At 24.3% G+C, this 24,691-nt stretch overlaps 1 protein-coding gene across 4 annotated transcripts; it reads left to right on the forward strand.

Annotated features, from left to right (window-relative positions):
- The first annotated feature begins 545 nt into the window (after positions 1-545).
- On the forward strand, positions 546-24,072 carry LOC113555992. Of its 4 annotated transcripts, XM_026960661.1 has the most exons (21): positions 546-918; positions 1,086-1,162; positions 3,112-3,318; positions 4,442-4,825; positions 4,891-5,029; positions 9,307-9,486; positions 12,068-12,253; positions 13,458-13,573; positions 14,335-14,377; positions 14,464-14,651; positions 14,720-14,819; positions 15,202-15,340; positions 16,338-16,473; positions 19,981-20,140; positions 21,536-21,648; positions 21,715-21,906; positions 22,098-22,285; positions 22,359-22,503; positions 23,313-23,525; positions 23,585-23,658; positions 23,863-24,072. In XM_026960661.1, exons 3-21 carry the CDS (start codon positions 3,130-3,132, stop codon positions 23,939-23,941), a joined length of 2,964 nt encoding a protein of 987 aa, XP_026816462.1. In that variant the 5' UTR covers positions 546-918; positions 1,086-1,162; positions 3,112-3,129; the 3' UTR covers positions 23,942-24,072. The 4 variants fall into 4 exon arrangements, with proteins under 4 accessions (XP_026816462.1, XP_026816465.1, XP_026816463.1 ...); XM_026960664.1 differs by lacking the exon at positions 3,112-3,318 and having other exon boundaries at positions 547-918; XM_026960662.1 differs by lacking the exon at positions 546-918 and having other exon boundaries at positions 1,106-1,123.
- The last annotated feature ends 619 nt before the right edge of the window (positions 24,073-24,691 follow it).

Consider the following 24,691-nt stretch of genomic DNA (forward strand, 5'->3'; position numbering starts at 1 on the left):
ATATACATCTAAATACACTTTAATAAAATATAACTATTCAAATTGCAGGTAGGAATATCATTGGTTATAAGGTACCGTTTTTCTGATACATTTATTTTAAGCATGTCATTAGTAAAATGCATGCTCAGATCCTATAATATGAAGTTTACAGTTGCCCTTTGACTTCTTACAATTTTGGTTCATCACAAAAATTGAAAAATTAATCCATTTGGTACATCTAAACAGTTATTATTTAAAATTCATTTTTTTATGTATAACAATTTTGTACTTGAAAACTCACCGCTCAGGATCTTTGGGAAATCTAAAAAACCTGTACCCTATGCACGGAGATCGCCTCTCGCATGCATTAACAGCACACACATTTCCTTGGTACGTGGACATATTTATAATTAATCAACTAATTAATTTTTTTTTAAATAACGTTTACTTTATACAAATCAATAAAATATGTACTGTTTTTAATAACTATAGTCTATAATTGTATTTTATTTTATTAGATTATGTTCTATATTTACCGTGGTATCAAAATACAGCAGGCCGAATGGATATGGAACCGCGGGAAAAAGACTGATAACAGGTTGTAGCGTAGTAATCGCATTCCGGCGGCAATCCAGTGATCGGTGCTATCGGACGTCGTGCATATCGCGATGTAATCGACATATTGTGTTTTTTTTTGTGGTACATTTCCATGGAATATGGAAACGCATATCTTTCGGCACGTGATGTTTATGAATCGTTAGTTTGTCACTATCAAACGAACGGTTGTTAAATACCATACTGCTAGACCGATTTCGAATATACAGCGGCCGTCAGAGTTTCTGACATTTCATCACTTATCGGTTCTGTGAAGATTATAATATAATGTGTTTTATGGCTTACACCCTATATATATATATATATATATGAACACGTAATTATGTAAGTACTTTCGTTCACGTGTAAGCGAATCTGCCGAGTACGATGCTCGGTGTGCGTTGCTACCTATATTTGTCAGACATGTCGAACTTCTGGATTACAATATCATTGTTTCAATGAAAACAAAATAGATGCACCGATATAATGCCTAAATTCTTTTAATATTTTAGATATCGACTTGGAATGTTCAAATGGATACCACATTATAGTTTAGCTCATTGATTTACTTTACATTATTCAGATAGAGGTTTGTACAATCAATAAAAATATCTTAAAATTTTATAATTACTCGTTTATCATTTAGTCCATTTTCTAAAATCAATGAATAAAAATAATTTAAATAAATCTCGGACGTTTCTTTTATTTACTATGCTGGGTATATCTGAGTTAGTACGATTACTAATTTTGATTTTAGGGATTCGAATCCATAGTATACGTACCCGAGGTGGCTCGCTAAAAGTTTTAACAGCACACGAAAAATTAAAATATTTTTATAAACCAGATATCAATGAATTGGCATCAAGTATCAAACAAAAAATCACATTAAAAAAATAAATAATTAACAAAGTACCTAATATTATTATATTCTGTATCTAAACTAACCTTTTTATATTATTACATTAATTTTACTATGAAATTACTATAATTTTTTTCTTACTACATTGAATACAATGTAAATAATATTGTCCATGGCAAACTTGAAAAAAAAAGGTAATTTTTATCATGTAGCGTTCAAATTATTTGCTACCATTGTTCTATATGACGCTTATTCTGATGATCTGAATAAGTTCTATACAACGATTAGTGCTATACTGACATCATAGGCATCTCTACTAATAACTGAAATCTATAATATTTTATGTTCTCTGTGATTACATTTAATCTTTCAACACTTTTTATTCAGATTTGTTATTAGCAAAATTTTAATATTCTTATTGGTACTTGTTTGTTATTACATGTATAACATGCTGTATTGTAATACACATAGGCCTCTTCATCTATTTATTCTGAAACATTTTGTATCTTATAACATTTTCAAATAAAAGTCAATAATAATATATTACAGCAAATAAACTCTTAAAAATTCATCTTTTTCAATATTAAAAATTGTTTGTAAATTGTATTAAAATGATTTAATACAATATTAATCAGCATTATGAAATACCTTTAGAAAAAAGTTATAATAACTTATATAAGCTATATTTTTAAACAATTAAGGAATTCTTTCTAGCTTTTATTTTTATCAAAATGTTAAAATGTTCACTTTAGCTACAGTATTGACATAATTAGTATCAGGGTTGGGACGTATTATACCTGATTGTATAATTGATATATTATACTATGTATTATATGTATTATACTTCACGCATTAAATGTCCAATTATAAGTAATATGTTTTATACACGAGTACAAAAATTTTTAAGTGTTTATTATGCTCTTAAAATTGAAGAAAAGCATTTAAACTCTACTGAAGATTATTAATAATAAGAGAATACCTAAATTATTTGATTTTAATTTTGAATATTTAATATAAATAAATAAATGTGTTATAATATATCATAACATCTATAACTATTAACTAATGATACTTTAAAAAAACATAAGATTTTATTGTGTTATACATTTTAGATGGTATAAAATGTATAATATGTTGACACATATAAAACTTTTATACAGAAATTTGTCCAACCCTGATTAGTATATAAAAGTTATTAATTTTAATTAATATTAAACTTAAAAAAATAATGAAAATTTAATTGATAAAAATAAGCAATTTTGTAATAACTTTTTTTAAATCAATAATATATATTAAAGCTAGCTGATAATGATTAATATTTAAATTTATATAGATCTAGTTATTACACATAACATTAAAATAATGCTACTTAATAATTTAAGTATCAATCTATAAATTGAATACTCTGGATATTATTAAATTAATATTTTATTAGCATTGTTAAATTTACCAATTAAGGTTTATTTACAATTTACTTAATAATTATATAATTTTTAATTTTAAATTCACAAAGTAAAATTACTCAACATTTGTTTAATCTATTTTGTTCCTTATTAATAAAATTGTTATAAATATATGAAATTTAAAAATAACTTAAATTTATAAATATGACAATATTCTTTACATGTAGTACCAAAATTAGAAATAAAATAATAATATATATATATATTTTTTTATAGGTATTTCATTTACCTAACATGGAACAACCAGATTTAAAGTATTTAAAAACGGTTATACGGAGTATTTTAACTAGCTCTCCGAGTAAAGTGACAATTTCTCAAATATTAAATGAATACTCTAACTATGAAGGTATACAATTACCATTTAAGCATTTGGGGTTTAAGACTGTTTATGAATTACTAGAAAATATGTCTGATGTTTTAAGAGTAAGTTGAAAACATGTTTTGCTCAAGTTTATTTTGATATGGTCGATGAATTAAATAAATTACATTTTTTATTAAAAAGTTATATTTTATAAATGATCATTAAGCCTATTTTAGGGGACTGCTTCAATAAGTATTGTACAGTACAGTATTTTAAGTTTTGTATAAAAAATAATAATAGTTAGGTATTTTGCTTGTTTATTTTTTAAAGGGTTATGCTGTCATTACACAAAGTAGTTGTGTTTAGACTTAATCATCTGTTAAAAATACAAAATTGATTAAATTTTAATTTTGATTAATTGACAAGTTTAATGATTAATAATCTAAGTGGTTTTAATGTTTGTTTTTTTAATAAAATGATTTTTCAGTAAAAGCTGTTTTTATATATAATTTAATGCACAATAGCAAATTTGTTTCAGCAGTTAAAATTTAATGTTGCAAGTTATAATATTAGAGCAAACTATCAATTATTATCAAATTTAAAGATAAATAATTATTTGTTTTATTTTTATATTTTTATATTTTAATTAATTTTGTTTTAATTTTTAAGTTTATTTAAATTGCGATATTTCACATACTCATTTCTTGCTTTAAATTAAAACATAAGAATAATGGACGTTTAAAAACAGATGATGTGCAAACTTTAAATTATATACAAGATAGTATTGCCTTTAAAGTGCCTTAAAATAGTGACCATTATATTTATTGACATGTAGTTGCTAGTACTTTAGTACAAAAATAATAAGTAAACCATTCATACAGCTAATAATATTTCTAAATTAAACTAACTCATTAAATTGTTTAATTTATTTGTCATACCCTCTTAAGTCACCAAAATAATAAATATTGTAATATCAAAATTACCAAAATGTTTCTTCTTAAAACATAGTTTACAGAATTTCTCTTTAGTCAATGACTTATAATTGTTTTGTGAGAATGGAATAGAGATAGAAATTTTAATTTCTAGGGGCACTAAATCATGGCACTGATGGTTATACTTATGATAAATTATTATGCATTAAGTGCAGCTTTAAATCTTACTACTACACGGTTTAATAGAATATTTTAATCGTTATTGAATTAAATTAAATGTATGTTATTTATAGTTGACATTCTTTTATTTTAGATACCGCCAAACCCAAATTTGAACTCATTTATTATACTTATTGTTGATCAAAAAACTTCACATCTCAGAGAACTTGTTGTAAATCAAAAAACTAAAAGGCAGCGTCCTAAAAGAAATACTCCTACCCTAAGAAGTAATAATCACATGCCGAAGTCTGCCAATTTTAGATCTCGTTCTAACAATTACAATAATCATAGAAATGAGTATACCACTCCTACTAGATCTGAATTTAATACTCTTAGAAATGAATATAGCACTCTAAGGTCTGATACCACTGCTCGTGGATATGACCATATTAAAATCAAATCTTTTAACTCAAAACCTAAAGGTTCTGTGACAACAAACCTCAGGAATAGTATAGAAAATCTATGCAATACTTCAGAAGTAAGTTTTTTTACAACATTAACAATTATTATTTTTTTATCAAATAATTTCTAATTTTTATTTAGATAGTAAGTATTAATAAATTAAAGAATTGTCTAATAAATCATCCTGATTATAAGAAAATGGGTACAACTAATATTGAAGAATCTATAAACATGTTAAAATATTTTATCTATATTGATAGAGGAGGAGTACACCTTAAAGGTAATAATCAAAAAAGTAAATTTATTTTATACTTTATGCATTCATTATTATGTTTATTAATTATAAATATTTTGTAACTTGTATATATAATACAACTTTTTGTTTGAATGTAGTAGCTATACAAATAATACAGAATTTATGATAATATATTGTAATCATAGTGAATTATCATGACTTTATTTTATATAACTTATAGTTTGTGATATTTTCACACTAATCTACATTTTTTTTTGTAACATTGTCTTCACATATTAGTTATTACTATTTGAAATATTATTTTCATTGATAATCAATCCATACATTTACTTATGAAAATTATTCACCCAACAACTCTTCATTATATATTAACCCTTAGACAACTTCATTCTTCAATTTTTTTTCTTTTTAAGTTACCTTATTAGTTATAAAGCATCCCAATTAAAAAGATAAAAAAAAGAAAAAAACTTTTGTTTTCTTTTAAGTTTTAAACCTAAAACATTTGCACATTTGTTTGTAGTACACGAAAAAGTAGAAGAATAAGTGATAAATCTGTTTTATTCTAAAAGGAATTCATTAGTTTTGCATTTTTCATGAACTATTCTTTTTATTAATTATGCAGAAATCAGTATCACATAATTACTATTATTATAAATTACTTCAATTAAATAACCATCTGCGCATATTTAAAAGTTATTTGTAATAATTAACATAATTTGTTAAAATTAAGCTGTTTGTGCATAAAATTCTGTTTAAACTAATTGGGACCTTCAGTTATGGGGGAATACAAAGATCTTCTTTCATCACTTCAATGAAATTTTATTTACTTGTCACATATGCTTATAGTACAATGTACTAAGTACATATTATCAGGGTTGGGCAAGTAACTTTGTTTATTGTTACTGGTTACAAGTTACAAGTTACTCTAAAACTGTACACTAAAAGTTTATTGTAATAATATATTAATTATTTTTTACTGAAAAATGAATATGATTTATTTCCCTTAAGAAAAACTAATTTTTCAAAATTTTTGTCCGATAATTACTAATATTTATTGTGGGACAATGAATAAATTCAGCAAATGAAAATAGCCTTTCCACTGAAGCAGAAGAACAAAAATGTGTGTTAAATTTCATAAATAGTTTTTTAATCATGGTATAATTATTTAAAATTATGATATTATGACTTCTAAATTTGCTTTTGAATCAGCTATTGTTTATTCTTGAGATGAAAATACAAAATAATCATCTTCATATGGTTTAGCTGAAGAATCTATAACAGTGGTTTCAATAACAACTTTTCAACAGTATTTATACACATTTTGAATTCTCTCTTTTCCATATCATTATTCTTGGGTATCCATCTAAGTTTAAATGCTGGGTGAAAACATGATGCCAATTTAGCTTCATTCACTTCAGGTGATAAGTCAAAAAACAATTTAAAACATTTTTCGAGTGATTTAAGTAAAGGATCAATAAGATTTGCTATGAAACGAAAATTTTGTTCCTTAAGTGATTGTATTCGAAACCTCAATGAAAATAAAGTGGGAATTAAATTACAATAAAAAAAATTTGTTTCTCCTTGTAAATGATCCAATGTAGTAGCAATAGGTTTCATTAATTAAACATACTCTGACAAATAATCAATATGACAATATCTAATTCTTTAGTTAATGTATTTAATTTGTCTTTATATTTTAATAATTAAAATACTGAATTCAATCTAGTTATAATAGGGAACGATAATGAACAATTTAAAATATTACTTATTATTTCTGATGACTTAAGTTTTCTAGACATATTCCATAAAGATGAATATTTGGCAATCGCTGGGTGATAATATCTATTGATAGTTGAGGTTTATTATTGAAATCTGTTGTTGCAATCAAACTTAATGTATGAGCCTATGAAGGGCATAACATAAGTGACGAGGAAGTAAAAAACTATTTGAATCATATCCAATTTCAACAAATGTTAACTCTTGATTATCGTCTTCTTCTTCATCTAATTAAAATAAATTATTTATGCTATAGAAACATGCTTACCTTCTTCATCAGATTCCTCTAAAAGTTTTTTTTAATTTTAAGCCAAATTCCTTAAATGCGTTGACAAAATTTGATCTATTATCAGTAATTGTATATGTAATTTGATCATATGTTTGGTTTACCAAATATCAGGTGTTGTGCAAATATAAACTTGTTTATTATAAAATAAATTCATAGCATTCACAGTTGATTCATCATTAATCCTTAGTCACTGATATTTTTTGTCAATTTTCGTCTTGATAAATTTTAACATCAGAATCTAATTCTAAATATGCATAGTTGATTAATACTAATAGGTGTGCAAAAAACAATAAATAGTCAATAGGTAATAATTAGAACATGGATTTATATACATTAAAAACCAACCAAATATGCGCTAAAAATAATAATATGCATAAGAAATTAGCAAAAAAAATTATTTTTTGTACATTTAATTAATGCAATATATTTAAAAAATCACGGAACCCTACTGAAATGTTAAAATATGCAAAAAAAATATGCGAAAAAAAATTACGAAACCAAGGGGGTGGCTAACGGGCTTTAGCCCCAAACATTTTGATAATTTTATTAGGTATATTGACTTTAAATTATTATACAAAAAAATTACCAACAAACGGAATTGAAACATTAGGTGTAACATAATATTATATATCTATACCTGTCATTCCGGGCCCCGGGAGAGACCACTGTTTTATGTTTAAATTTTATTAATATTAATTATTATAAATACTATTAATATTTAAAAATGATTTAAATTTAGCCTCCCCCCCCCAAAAAAAAAATATTCTGGGTGTGCCCCTGTACGAAACCCTACTAAAATGTTAAAATATTCATAAAAAATGCAAAAAAAAATTAGTAAAAAAATGTATTTTTTGAACATTTAATTAATACAATATATTTTAAAAAGTTACGGAACACTTATATGTATACTTATTTAAAATATTATAATATATCCAGAATAAATATGCAAATGCATAAAAATCCGCGCTCTAGTAATAATATATTAACCATTAATATATTTTTTTAAATCTTCATTCTCAACAGTTAGGAGAGGTTTCATGCTGTTTATAATATAGTTCATTATATTTGTATTTAATAATTATTACTTTGATACACTATTATTGAAATCCAGTTTTAATTGTTTTTTTTCGGAGTACCAAGATGTTTAATTTTTACTTTTGTTGAAGAATGTGACTAAACAAATTTTTTAAAATTCTAATTTACCTGGATGCAGTCGCAAAAAAATAATTTAAAACAAATATTACTTATAGTAACAGTATTATATTTATACACCAATGGTTTAACATTTTGTATCTATTAGGAACAAGCCATGGCATGTATTTTGTATTTTGTAATGTAAAAATGTATAAGATACATATTCAATAGATAGGTAAAGTAAGTACTTTTTCATGCGTTCGAAAATTTGAAGTATGTTTGTTTGAGCCGCTAATATGTTTTTCTTCGCATTTATTAGCTTTATACAACATACATCTAGCTACAATATTTTCATTTTTTTTAACAACAACTTTAAAAATTGTTCCATTTAACACAGCAGGTTGATAATCCACATTTGTAAAAAATAAAACGATTCAAGTTTTACACTAGTCGACAGTACAATCACAAGTAAACAGCGTAAACTCGCAGTAGTCGCAATAGTTTTGTACTAACTCGTAAACTCGTATTGCCTTCGTAAATCGTAACAGTCGTTTAACCCATCAGCAGGCGCGTACCTATGCACGTTTTGTATGAAAATTATGTATTATAATTATAAATTTATCGACATAACTTTATCTACGTAGACCGATTAATACTGGGATTTTTCCTATTCCACAATAACGTATTTGTTATAAATACTTAATAATTGTTATCTTTTTTATGTCTTTTTCAAATTATTATCGACGTATATTTCAGTCTACTTCGTCCTATCGTACGAAATACGTCTCTCGCGTATTTCAATTTTTTTTATAATAATATGATAATTTATCACACAGTGGTGAATATTAAATGTGTATATAATGTATCATGTAACTTTAATTGTAACTGTAACTTTCATATTAAGTTAAATTAAAAATGAGTACTTGTCACAAGTTACAAGTTACATAACTTATTTACATGTAACTATGATATGCACATAATCATTGAAATAAAAATTATTATACGTTAAAAAAAAATATTTAATGTTTTGATATTATATATTTCAAAAAAATAAATAATTAATCAAAATGTTTATACTATTTATTTTGTATTTAATTTTAAGATTCTCCATTTGAAATATTTCCATCCAAGACATCTGATTTAAGAAAATACACAATACCAACATCTGCGAGTTACCTGAATAGTTTTGTTGATGAAAACAAGGAAATGTCATATTATGAACAAAATTATGATCATTTTGATGAAATGAATGATTCAAGTTCTGAAGACCTATATAGACCTGGTAGGCTTACCATTTATCTAGTATATTTGTTATGTATATTAATACATCAATAATTTAATAACCACTAGTTTATAAAGCTCGAGCTTTGATTATAGAATAGACAATGGTATAGGGACTTTTAATGATGAAAATTGTATTTATAATAACTGCCGATTGCTATTTACGATATTTAACGATAGCATTTTATGAACTCAATTATACTATTACTGATGACAATTATAACATATTCCTAGATCAGTTTGTGGCAGTAAAAGGAAAAAACCAATAAGCCTATGATAAAAAGAATTAAGCCTATATTTTCTTTGCATTGCACTATCTCCACAATATTGTTAGTTATTATTATGTCGTGTTGTATGTAACTGGAGAGTAATAATTTATTTTATTACAAAAAATTAACTTACTTTTCAATGTAATGATTCAGTAAAATTTGCTTTGTATAAATGTATTTTACTGAATATTAGAAATACTATACTAGATTTACTTAATTTTAACAATAGAGCAAATTTTTATTGTATTTTAATACTCAATGATTTTTTATAAAATTAAATAAATTATTTTGTGTTTGTTTTAAAAATAATAAGAACACAACAGCATAAATAATGTTCTTCATTAAATTATTGTTATAATTTATAAATAAAATAACACAATTGTGTTTTGTACTCAATAACAAAACACAACTGTATTATTTTATACATATTGAATATGTTTGATTTAGGAACCAACAATAGTCTGCGTGATTTAATGAAAAATGATTCTGAGTGAAAATAGACCTAGATTACATTACATAAGGTAATTTTAACAAATTTTTATAATTTTTGTTTCCCTCGGAATCTAAAATTAATCAAATAGATCAGCGGTTCTAAACCCATATAATAAATAAAATACAGTAGAACCCGTTTAAGAGGCACTCCAAGGAACCAGTTAAAAATAGCGTTTTAAGAGGGAAATCGTATTAAGCGGGTACAAACATTTTTTATTATATTTTATAATACATCCATGTAATATACATACAAATTATATCTTTTACTTTGCAGAGTGAATTATTACATATAAAAAAATTAAAATTTAAGTAAAATATTACAATTATATTACATATATTATTTTATATTACTTATTTCAAAAAATCATCTCTTTCTTTGTTTCACATTTTTGATGTTTTTTTTAATACAGGAAGTTTTCAATTTTATTAAGATGTTATCGACGATGGTTATCGTCCGATAACCAGTACAAATACACATATACATTATTTGTTTTTTTTTTATTATTAGTGAGGTATTTCTTTAAATTGTATACAATGTATTTTTATATTAACATCATTGACAAGACGAGCGTCTTATCTGGGAACATAGAGCGTATACTATCTTATTTGTTATTTTTTTTTTTATTTATCTATTTTCATTAATTGTTCTTATTGTTCCATGTGTAACAGATATAATAAAAAATATTACAAAAAAAAAAAAATATATATAATTGTATTCTCCATCTTCTATGTCTATTGTCTATTCTATAATAGAAGTATTACGAGTATAGTTATATTTTTTGTTTTAATGTAGTACTTAATTATCAAAGTAATAAAAAATGTATAATATTTTAAGTAAGTTTATCAAAGTTTATAATGAAGTATTATGAGTTCATATTAATTTATGTCATATTTTATATATCTTATAAATTTAATCATAGCAATAAAAAATTAAGTATATAACTGTAGTTTTGCTATTATACAATTTACATTTAGTGAATTGCAACTTTAACTTTATGTTGCTAATTAATTTGATATTGATTTAATTAATTAGCAACATAAAGTTAGCTTTTGAACTCTGCCATAGTCATGATTAGAGAACTGATTTTATTGTAATAAAAAAATCAATATATGTATCAATTTTTCTTAAAATATTGAATAAAAAATCCAAAATATGTAAATATTAAAAAAAATATATCATTATTGAAAATTACAAAAAAATAAATATTTTATAATTATAAATATTTAATAAAAGTAATACAAATGAAATGATGTAGGTATATATAATTATGAATATTATTTCAGAACAAACAAAGTAATGAGAAACAAAATTTTACTGTGGGTTTGCAAATAAAAGATTTGGTTGGAGAATACTTTTGTATTGGCTAAAAGACCGTTCCACATCAATTGATGTGATAGGGACGTAATTCTTATTCACTATATTAGGAGTGAATTCAATTTCCAGAAATCCTTGTTGAATTTCTCCTATTAAAATATCTTTGTCATAGATTTATTTCAAGTAGAATTATCTAAATTATAAACTTCTTTTACCAGATTTAAAATATGTCATTCCAATAAAAATATGTATTTACAATAAAATCCGTTCCCTAGTCATGTTCAATAGATAAGTTTAATCTGGTCAAAGTAAAATTTAGCTAGTTTCTATAGAATTTGAAATTACAACTATGCTTGATCACAAAAATACTGATGTTCCATTAATCTCAATATACTCGTATGTTGATCAATGTCCTTAAGCTTAAAAATGTTACAAAGCCAATAGAATAAGTTTTGTTTAGAGTAATTTAGTTTAAACTATGTTAATATAATTCTATGTTGTAACAGAAAATGAATATAAAATAAACCAAAAATCTATCAGTACTGTGCATCATGGTAATACAAATTTGCCAAATGGTATTTCTCCACAATATGTTGAAAGATGTCAGAAGTTGTGCACTGATGATTCATTGTCAGAACTAGATGCATCGAATCAGTCAACAGCTCAGAACTTGGTTAATATGTTCAAAACAGGTGTGTCCTATTTAAAATTTAGTATAATGTTTTTTTTTAATTTTTATTTATATTGGTCGAGTAATAACCAGTATAAATTCAGGTTAAGTGCATCCTACTCTGTATGTTATACTGTAAAACATTCAGATTCATCATAATAAGATACCCTACTTATTTCTTATAGAATGGAAATTATTAAAAAAAATATGTTATTGTATTCAATTCATATATTTTTTTAAATTTGTTTTATGTGTTATTTATTTTTTACTTACATCACCATTTAGAACTGTAAAAATTAAAATATTTATGCAATACTTGTTTTTGACAAAATTGGTTTAGTTATTTTGATAAACACTAAATATTTACATATTTATTTACACTAAATAATTATGCTAGCATTTTCTAGACACAATATAAGTTAAGAAATATTTTAAACAATTTTAGTTATTTTCTAGTAATTTAAAAAATATATATCATAGATATAACAAAACTTTTTTCTATCTCTTAAAATTTTTAAAATACACTACTATTGTCACTATTATCTATTTGTCCCACGATCTCTTTTACATGTCACAGTTATAAAGAACAATCAGTTGGATAATTCAAATTTGGTAGTTTTGTACGAAGAGGAAGCCCATTTTACCACAGAAATAGTGATACTAAAAGAGTGCTAAAAGATAACAATGCCAAACCTAAATTCAAAATACTAAAATTTCTGGGATTGGAGATAGTGATGTATGTGGTTGATGTGTTAGAGGTTAGAGGTTAGGTCAAGGTAGAAACGGTAATGAAGTGTCTTTGTCGAGACCGGGTTTCTTATGTAAAATCTTAGCTAGCTAGTTTTGAAAACCATGCAGTGAAAACTAGATCTAGATTCCACTATTATAATTAGATCTGTCGGCTGAAGATTACCAATGCCTTTTATATAATTTTTGATTGTGCACTACTCATGGAACCAACAGATCTACTCAAGGTGATTACTCGAGAAAGCATATTTGTTTTTAACATTAAGTGGTCATAAACTACTGCAAAGTAATTTTTATTATACAGATCCTCTATTTCTATCAGTTAAAAAGATAAAAAATAAATACCACACAGACACAAATTTAAAGGAAAAATATAATATTCAATTATGTTTTGGTTTGAGAATTCTTTATAAAAATAAAATTGTGTTCAATTATAATTATACATTTCATTTGTGTAATAATTGTTATCTATGTTGTAGATTTGAATGATTCAGTGTCAAAAAATAATGACTTAATTCCAACTCAAAATAATGTTAAAAATAGATTGATGTCGTCAATAGTTCAACAGTTCACTACTAAACCTTTTCATCATAAAGTAAATATTATTATCATTATTATTTAATTATTATTTATACTTACATTGTTGTATTGTATAGTTTAAATGTTTAATGTTCTTTAAAATTTAAAGTATTTTAGTAGGTTTTTTAATACATGATTAATAACTATCTATATAAATAACTAACTATTTAATAATTCATCTTAGAGCAACAGACCAAACGTTTTGATTTGATCTCAGGGAAAGAAAGAAGTTTCACTACATCTGTACCGCATACTTGCAACACTCACTCTTTTAATCTTTTTTAAATTTTATTTATTTTCATCGTGTTCTCTTGATATTCTATTAAATTTTTAATATCATTTAAACCTTATTTGTTGTACAGTTCTATAGATACTTATTAGATTAATCTCTCTAAATTATTAATTAAAAATAAATAGATAAATCTTGTACTTTTTAAAGTATGATTGTATTATTCGGTGGCAACTGGTTTAGTTAGCTTCTGAAAATAAAAACCGCTAGCTCATAGTTTTATAAACAAAAATAATGTTTACTATACTTTAATAGCACTGAATGTTTGAAGTAATGCTATTTATTGGCAAGTAGTTGTCATAACAATAAAAAAAGTTATATTTATTTAAATACAAATATTTCGATTTGAAATCTTTTAGCCAATTCATTATAAAATATAATCTGAGTCGTGACTTTTATCAATGTCTTTATATTAATGTAATTTAAAAACGTATAAGTTATACAGAAACCATTTGTTAATAGTTATTTATTTTTAATATATTTTATAGATTGTGTCCAAAATAGAATGTGAAGCAAATAGTGATATGAAAAGTAAGTGCCTAGCAATTGTTACAAAATTAATTTATTATTTACAGTTATTTCTTAATAACACAATGGGATTATTATTGTATATCTAGATTCTAAAATCCAAAAAGATGATTATAAAAGTGCCATTGTTGCTATTATAGCTAGATCTAATGAACCAATTACTGTAAATAAAGTATTAGCCATATTTGAAGAAGAACGAGGTTATACTTTTCCATTTCAAAAATTTTCGTGTGGAACATGCATGGATTTTTTTCGTTTGTATCCAGATATGTTTAGAGTAACTAATTTTGAATTTGGAATATTACTTTACAGTACTAAATATAAATTAAATTACATTTTTTATAGTTGGATAATCAATGCTCCACCAACAGTATTGTTAGTCTAGAAAAACAAATTATGTTGAAACCAAGAAAAACGACTATTAGAAAACACTTTATTAAAGCATGTAAGTCATAAAAATTAATTGCTTTATAATTAAATTGCATTTTATTTGTAATGCTTTTAATAATACAATACTAGATAATAAATTAATACTTTATAGAATTATTGGTGTTTTGTAGATTATAGTTTAACATCTTTTTAAATTGTGTAAAAAAGTTCTAATTTTAAATGTTATATTATTATTAAAATATTAGGTATGCATGTATATTTTTTGTGATTTTCATATAAACAAGTTCTAAAACAAAGTATTGTTAACATAAAATATTTAAATTATGTATAGAATATCTATATGTCTTAAAATCATTATTTTTTTTAAAATTAATTTTACATACTATTAATAGTGCTATATTAAATATTTAATGTTAGTTTATTATTTATATTTTAAGCCATATTTAACAATGTTGCTGTTACCAATTCAGAAAACAAATTTTTAAATGACAGTAAGTTTATATCTCAACTTTTATCAGATGAAAGTGATAATCAGAATAATAAAGATCCCATTATTGATAATTCATACCAAGCACAGTAAGTATAATATAATATAAAATCCCATAAAACTGACTGTTGTGATACAAAAATTATGACAAAATATTGGAATTAATTTTGAGCTGATCTTATATCCTAGTAATAAAGTATAAAAATATATTTTATAGGAATTGAAGTGCTTCAAATGTTTAAGACATTGCCTTATTTAATATCAAACAATATATAGTATATTAGTTGTTCAAAATGTTCAAAACGTTTTGTTAAATAATTCTGAAAAGCTAGTTTAATATGATATTAAAAATATATCTACTATATATTAAACCATGACTTTTGAGTTCTATAATTTTAGTTTTAGATTTTTTTTTTTTTATACAATTGTAATTTAAAAAAAAATATTTTTAATTATTTTCAAATCTATACTATAAACACTATAGTAACCTACTAAAACTTAAGAAATTCATAAATATTATATTTATTTATTTACTATACTGGGTAATCCATTTAATGTAAGTCACTCATTATTTAAAAAAAGAATTATAAACATTTCTGAATATATTTTTGTTATATCATTTTAAGTTGTTAAAAACACTTTTTTTCTAATAAATATTTTTTTGAATTATGTTTTATTACTATTTGTTATTCCTTATTCTAAATCAGAATATTTTTGGAGTACTTCAATTTTTTATATTTCTTATATTTTTAATTTTTTGTTTTTTTTTTGCTTTTGAATAAGGAATTAAAAATATATGTTTTAAAGAATTATAATGATAAAAAACATAATAAAAAAAAAATTAAAAATTAAAAATAAAAAAAAAAATTATAATTTTTATCTGAATATATTTATATATATATAAATATATTTCAAAAACGTTAGTTTTTTCTATAATTATGAATGTTTTATGTTAAATACATCACCTTGTATTATATATGAATTTATATGGTTATAACTATAACATAAAATGTCTTTATTAGAGCTAATTTATCATTTTTCTCTAAAATATAATTTTAATTATTCTGATTTTTTTTTGCATTGCAGTTCTGTAAAGTCAATAGAGTCATATGAAATGTATGACTCTGATACAATATTGGACACAATGAAAGTAAAAATGCGCCGTATTTTAACTAAACATAAAGATGGTATATTGTGTAATGATTTTATGGATATTTATGGTGTAAGTATTCAATTAAAATAATTTTTTTTTTTTATTCATATGACATACAAAGAATGACATCTCCAGATAATATTACCTTACTATTAGATAAAAGATAAATTAAATTATTTTAACTAACATAAATTAACATTTTAAGATCTAAAAAACATGCCACATTAAATATTATTATCTTAAGAGACCAGCCAGGTCACTGTGTCTGCAGTTATTTTGATGAAGTTTTCCAGATTACTATCTTATCATCTTCTAGTTAGTAATCCAATATTAGGTGTTAAATCAACTGCGCACCTTTGTTACAGCACACTAGGCTCTCTAAGTTTCCCATTTTTGCGTAAATTTGTTTACATAGCCTAACCTTTCTTGCACTATGTGTATGCAGTGAGTAACCCAGTAATTCTTAGTAGGTCCATTCACATTTTCTACACGAATCCCTCCTGGTTTTTTTCTTATCCATACAATTGGGTTAAAATTCCTCATCTTATTGATGATTGAGGTTCTTGTTCTTGTATTGACGAAGGAAGAGATTCTTTAATAGTCAGATAGAGGGTAGCCATTGGTTATTTGTGCTTGAAACTGTACCCAATATCCAGTGGCGGCTTGTGGTATGGTGCACAGGAACACGTGAACCACCCATAAAAATTATATGAAAAAATTATTAGTTTCCTATAGTAACATATAATTGATTATTATGCAAATGGTCTGTAATATAAAAATAAAGTTTTTGCAAACGATTAAATAATTTCGCGGAGCACAATTTGTTTGTGCTCTGGGTGGCCGTGTAAAAATTAGCTACATGCCTCGACACGTCAGTTAATAATTTGGAGCACATTTAATATGTGCACCAAACCTTCTTTATCGTGTTGCGATGTCGCATCATTCATCGAAACGATAATACATTATTGTACATCAACTGCCGCCAGTGTATATATTTAGGTAAGATAAGTAGGTACATTATTTTGGTATGTACCTATAGTAAAATAAATTTTTTACCATCAAACATAGATATCTTATACATTTTTTATGTACCACCTGTAAACCTCACGAGCCAACACGGCCAATATTATAATATGCAATATGTCCATGCTATACTAAGATACTCTGGTAGTTAATCATTTTTTATTCTGTAATTGTAGAAGTATACAATTTATTATTCTCTTCAGTTTCTATATAGTTTAGGTGAAACATCCTACCTGAGGTCCTATTTCCTAAGGAACTATTTTAATAGTAATTTGTTAAATGTTAAGCCTTGTCTTACACTACTATATATTATGTCGTTAGCATAATTGTACTAAAATTTAGTCTCTATTCTCTATATAATGGTATATGTGGGTAAATGTGTTAAAGAGAATTAGAGCTAGGATAGACTCTTGAGTTAATCATTTTTCTAAATATTGCTTTTCTGGTTTCCAAGAAATATTCAAAACAATTTATTTCAAAGATGGTACATCGTATCAAATGTGGGAATGAAATAATGTTTGATAACATACTCAAAAGCTCATCTAATTTCTATAGCAAATCGCTTTTCCAAATCATTGCACATATTATGCTGCAGAATGGTCAATGAAAGTAGCTCCAGACTGAGATGATCTGTTATCTATAGAGTGATAATTAGTTGGTTTATAAGCTGGCTTTCTTGATTTTAAGGTATGATTATCTTTACCATTTTTCAACATCTAAAGATTTTGTTACTTTTAGAAATTGCATGTAAGATATTTACTTATTAAAGATGGGCTTTAGGGTCTAAGTTATCCAAGTATTCCGGGTGTATCCAGTGGCGGCTTGTGGTATGGTGCACAGGAACACGTGAACCACCCATAAAAATTATATGAAAAAATTATTAGTTTCCTATAGTAACATATAATTGATTATTATGCAAATGGTCTGTAATATAAAAATAAAGTTTTTGCAAACGATTAAATAATTTCGCGGAGCACAATTTGTTTGTGCTCTGGGTGGCCGTGTAAAAATTAGCTACATGCCTCGACACGTCAGTTAATAATTTGGAGCACATTTAATATGTGCACCAAACCTTCTTTATCGTGTTGCGATGTCGCATCATTCATCGAAACGATAATACATTATTGTACATCAACTGCCGCCAGTGTATATATTTAGGTAAGATAAGTAGGTACATTATTTTGGTATGTACCTATAGTAAAATAAATTTTTTACCATCAAACATAGATATCTTATACATTTTTTATGTACCACCTGTAAACCTCACGAGCCAACACGGCCAATATTATAATATGCAATATGTCCATGCTATACTAAGATACTCTGGTAGTTAATCATTTTTTATTCTGTAATTGTAGAAGTATACAATTTATTATTCTCTTCAGTTTCTATATAGTTTAGGTGAAACATCCTACCTGAGGTCCTATTTCCTAAGGAACTATTTTAATAGTAATTTGTTAAATGTTAAGCCTTGTCTTACACTACTATATATTATGTCGTTAGCATAATTGTACTAAAATTTAGTCTCTATTCTCTATATAATGGTATATGTGGGTAAATGTGTTAAAGAGAATTAGAGCTAGGATAGACTCTTGAGTTAATCATTTTTCTAAATATTGCTTTTCTGGTTTCCAAGAAATATTCAAAACAATTTATTTCAAAGATGGTACATCGTATCAAATGTGGGAATGAAATAATGTTTGATAACATACTCAAAAGCTCATCTAATTTCTATAGCAAATCGCTTTTCCAAATCATTGCACATATTATGCTGCAGAATGGTCAATGAAAGTAGCTCCAGACTGAGATGATCTGTTATCTATAGAGTGATAATTAGTTGGTTTATAAGCTGGCTTTCTTGATTTTAAGGTATGATTATCTTTACCATTTTTCAACATCTAAAGATTTTGTTACTTTTAGAAATTGCATGTAAGATATTTACTTATTAAAGATGGGCTTTAGGGTCTAAGTTATCCAAGTATTCCGGGTGTACAGTCAAGACAGTGTAAAGTTGGTACTGTTGGCAGGTTTTATTAATTTGTTAAAAGTCTTTTTTAATACTTTTTGCTGCATGCATCTTGTTCATTATTTTCTTAGAATTTTTCATTAAAATGGCTTATGGTTTTATATTTATTGGAAGAATTTACCTTCAAACCCATTTAGTAATTTTCACGCTTTTCTGCATGTTTAAAGACTAAATTGTGTCAATCCACTTCTTTATTTTGGTAACATTTAAGGATGATAGCAGTTGTACAAAACATTTTTTATGATATTCACTAGATAATTTAACTTGTATAACAGATTGGTTATTATAATAGCTTGAACTTATTAATATTATAATTTAATTTATTATATTTATTTATTAGTAATTAGTAAATATTAATAGTTCTATTTAAATATGGCATATGAACTTTTTTTCTAGCTATAACTTATATTTTAAAATAGATACGTTAATTTGTATTTAATAATAATTATTTATTTTTTGCTTTTAAAATAATTTAACGAATCATTGAATCATTCCAAAGATTAATCTATTGAATAATTATTTTACAGAAAGAATATAACAGTTATTTTAATTTTTCTGAATATGGATTTCGAAGCATGAGAGATATGGCTTACAAGTTACCATCTGTATTTTATGTAAAAGTAACTGATGATGACCATGAATGTATTCTATTTGAAGCTGATAAACGAAGTGAACTAGAAAATAACGGTTAGTATGATGAATGTGTTAATCATAACCTAATAAATAATTGCAAAATAACAAAAATGTTTTTCTTATTATTATTTTTTTACCAAAATATATAATAATTAATTATACAATACAACAAAAATTAATTTTTAGTTTAAAAGTAGTCTCATTTTTTTAATAATAAAAATATCTGGAATTAATACTCATTTTGAAGTACTTTAGATTTTAATGTTTGCTTTGATCTTATTAATTTTAATTTCAAAAAAGCCAGTTGTGGCTGTAATTCAACATAATCCTTGATAATGTTCTCAGAAAATAGTATTATAAGTTGATAGGATAACATAATATCAATAAGCATCTTGAGTATTTTTTGGTTTTCGGTTGCTTGAGAATTTTTTGATCTGATGTGAGATATATCACTATTTTACAATAAATAGTCATTGCTGTGTTAATTTCTGACTAATTTTGTTAGAATCTATTACTATAATTTATTACTTTAGAAAAAAACTCATAATTTAGTTTCAATTAGTCCATCCATTGTATTCATATTGGTATTTAGTTTTTGAATTTATTCTTATTTGGTTTCTATCACTGGCTACCATTGAATTGGCTCCCAATTTTGGGTAAATATGAATTCAACTCTTGAATTGGCTCCATAAATTGTTAAATTTTATTATCCAACCAGGGGTTCTCATATTATAAGTGTTTACTTTTACAACGTCAACCTAATAATATAGCCTGGCAGTTTGACAAAAAACTTTTTATATTAGATGTTTAAGATGTCTAATGTCCTTAAAGTAGTTTTCTAATAATTGGATGGCGAATGGATTGACATAGTAATTTAGTCTCATTTTGTATTTGTGAACAAACTTTTGCATTTTGTTTATCATTGGATTTTGTCTGCTATTATTAGCAGCTTCACAGAAAATTGCATCATTTCTTTCAAACTGGTAGACTTCAATGATCCAAAAAGCAATATTTTGACAGTATTGTATTTCATTGATATTAGACATACTGGCAAAGTGGCAAACTACATAGTTAAATACTATAATTCAAATTGGTTTTATAATAGCTATATACAGAAGCCATCAAAAACAAGGCTATCTCTGAGCGTGGTTCAACTAACCAGTAAAGTTTTCTCATGTTTTCTTTAATTTTCATTTTTTTCTGCCTGAGTAAAATTTTCAAAATATTATGCAAAGTATATACAATAAATACAGTTTAAAATTTTAACTTATTTATGTATCACCTATTAATTGACTATCTAACAAACTTATCTATCTATCCACACATAATTTATTTCACTGGAATACTGTTAATCTATAAAGTACATTCAAGACATCTTTGATTTAAGATATATAATAATAAAAATAAATATGAACTATTTTTTAATTAAAAAAATAAAATTATTTTCAGATCCATCACTATATTATAAAAATATTCCAAAGACTATATTGTGTAATCTTTCAAACTTCTTTAATAAGTATCGGAATGGTGTCAAATTGGATGAATTAATGTCTTTATATTGTGTAAGATTATATTAAATTAAATAATTTTTCTTTACAACAAATATTTAAGTTGTATTTATTTTTCAGGCAGAATATGGCCGAGCTTATGAACCATTAAAGTATGGATATTCTTCTGAAAAACACATGTTCGAATGTTTAGATAAAATGGTTGAAATAGAAAATAATGAGCTGTTTACTGTAGATGCTTTTGCCTATACAACATGGTTGAAAAATAAAGATCCAATAGATAACTATGCTAACAATTCAGTAGTATTGCCAGTATGTATTAAATAATTTATACTTTTTAATAAAATATATATTGTGTTAATTATCTAATTTTAAATAATTCTTATTTTTTTTTAAACAACTTTAAAAACTGTTAAAAATAAAATCTTAATTTTTAATTTATATACTATTGTAATTATAAAAATTTAATTTGACGTTTCACTGGATTGTTTTGTCATACACAGGATCATGATTTTCTATTGCATTACTCTGGCAAGGATATCTGCAATGGAAGATTTAAGTATTCTAAAGTGAAGTTGCATGATGAAAAATGTATAAAAGTCATAGTTGCTGAAATTTATAACCCAAGTTCATTTTACATTCAATTATCAGCAGAAGTCAATAACCTGAATAGTTTCATGGATAGATTGCAGTTAGTTTATAATTTCATTAATTTGTTGATACATAGTTGTCTTAGTAACTTTGTAACTTTTATGTTATTATAGAGTGTATTACAATGAAAATGAAGAAAAGTACAAAGTTATACCAAAACTAATTCTTCCAGAATTAGCATGTACTTCATGTTTTGAGGATTCCAATCTGTGGCACAGGGCTATAGTATTAAAAATAGTTGATGAAGAAAATGTGAAAGTAACTAAGTTTTCTAAATATATATATAGCTTATATTAAATTAAAAATTAATAAAAATCTGTTTTAGTTTATAAGTTAATATTTCTATGGTTATAATAAGTGAATAGTATCTGGTAATCTTCTGTAATTTGTTATTGATTTTTAATACTATTAACTCTACAGTCTACACGAAATACATAAAATAAAATATAACTAGTGCTATATAAATAATAACTAAGTTTTACTATTTATAATTACATATTTTTAGAGTAGAAACTGGTCTTAAACTTTTTCCGAGTAAAAGTAATAATTCTTTGGACACTTAAGACTAAATTAGTTATTTAGTGTTTTTGTCTTGTAGAGCTTTGTAAAGATGTTTTGTTCAGGAGTTGCTATAAAAAGTTGCTGTATTGGTAATACTTATAATAAAAAATAAATATTCGGAAAAAAATTAGAATTACAATAGTATTAAGATTCTATAATTCCATCTTTCTGGTTGATAACAATTGTACTGATGCAATTATTGTGCCAATATCAGTGTATATTTGTATACATATTTTTATCAATATTTTGTGCCAAAACAATATAGTTTTTCAATTAGAGTTATTAATTATTTTTTTTTTTTTTTAATAGATTTTATGATTAAATTTAAAACAAATTTGTAATTTTTATTTATTTGTTTTAAATTATGTTTAGTATTAAACATGTGAAAATTATATAAACTATTATATAAAAATTATATAAATTATATAATTTTCACATGTTTAATACTAAACATAATTTTTTATTTAATTGGCAAAAATATTAAATTCCTTTTCATTATTTTTTAGTTATTATATGTTGATTATGGATCAATTGAAATAGTACCAAAAACAAATGTAAGACTTTTAGCATCACAATTTGGGGCATACCCTACTCAAGCAGTGCATTGTGGTTTGTACAATTTTAATGAATTAAATTATCCACGAGAAATAAGTGAATCTTTTGCTGAAATCACTGAGGACCATGTGTTAGAAGCACAGTTTCATCCACCAACATCTGAAGTAATTTTTTAAATAATCACAGTTTTATTTAATTATTATTAAATTTTATTTTTTATCAGGATGATTCTCAAAAAATGATTGTAACATTGTTTTTGAATACTATACACGGAAGAATTAATATAAACAACAAATGGTAAGCTATAAATATTTTATTTATAAGTGTTATTTGAAATTGAATGAAATTATTCTTTTAAACCCACAATACTTGAATATTTTACTTTGAAATGAGTTTTGGGTTATGAATATATTTTTATCTTTTGTGGCTATTGCTAGAAAACAATTTAAAATATTTTATTATATATTGCATTATTTTATTTATTTTCAATGTTATTTTTAGTTCTAAAGTAATGATAAATCAATTAAATAAAAATCAAGAATCCGTTAGGAAGATGATTTATAGATTAATGCAAGAATAAGAAAAGTAAAGCAACACGAAAACAGAATGTCTTTTGATTATTAAATATTTAATTTAATTTAATTTAATTGTTTAAAATATAGTTATACTATATTATTTCATGTATATTTGCATTATTTGAAATATGTAAATAATTACTAACATATTTAAAAATAAAAAGTTTGCTCATTATTATATAGAATTGATTTGTTGAAAGTGTTTTATGTGTGTATCTATTTATATATATCATGCAAATAGTTACGCATTTTAACTGATTTTTTTAGTTACTACATTTTGTGACTTGATAATAAAAATTGATTTAATATTATTTTTATTTTTGAATGGTAAATTTGTAGTTGGAATATTGTACTAGAGTATATGATTTTTTGAGCCATACCGTCTTGTCAAGTGAATTCCAAAAATAAAAAGACATATGAAGTAGTAACTAATCATTTTATTGTTATTAGTTATATGAAAAATAAAACAAAAGATAATGTTAAATATTATTAATTTTTTGTTTGTTTTTTGTTATTGCAATATTTCTAAAATGTTTGACTAACGTGTATTTAAATCATCACTTTAATGAACTGTTATTCTTTAAAACGTACTTATATAATAATGTGGTAATAAAATGAATATATTCAATATCGATAATAATGGTATTATTACGATATAAAAATAGATAATGAAATAATATGTAATTGTTCTTGGAAATTTCGGCATTTTTATAATTTATAATACTTAACAGGTAAATTGTATTAGAAACATAAAA

Source organism: Rhopalosiphum maidis, chromosome 3, assembly GCF_003676215.2.
Source record: "Rhopalosiphum maidis isolate BTI-1 chromosome 3, ASM367621v3, whole genome shotgun sequence".
Lineage (NCBI taxonomy): Eukaryota > Metazoa > Arthropoda > Insecta > Hemiptera > Aphididae > Rhopalosiphum > Rhopalosiphum maidis.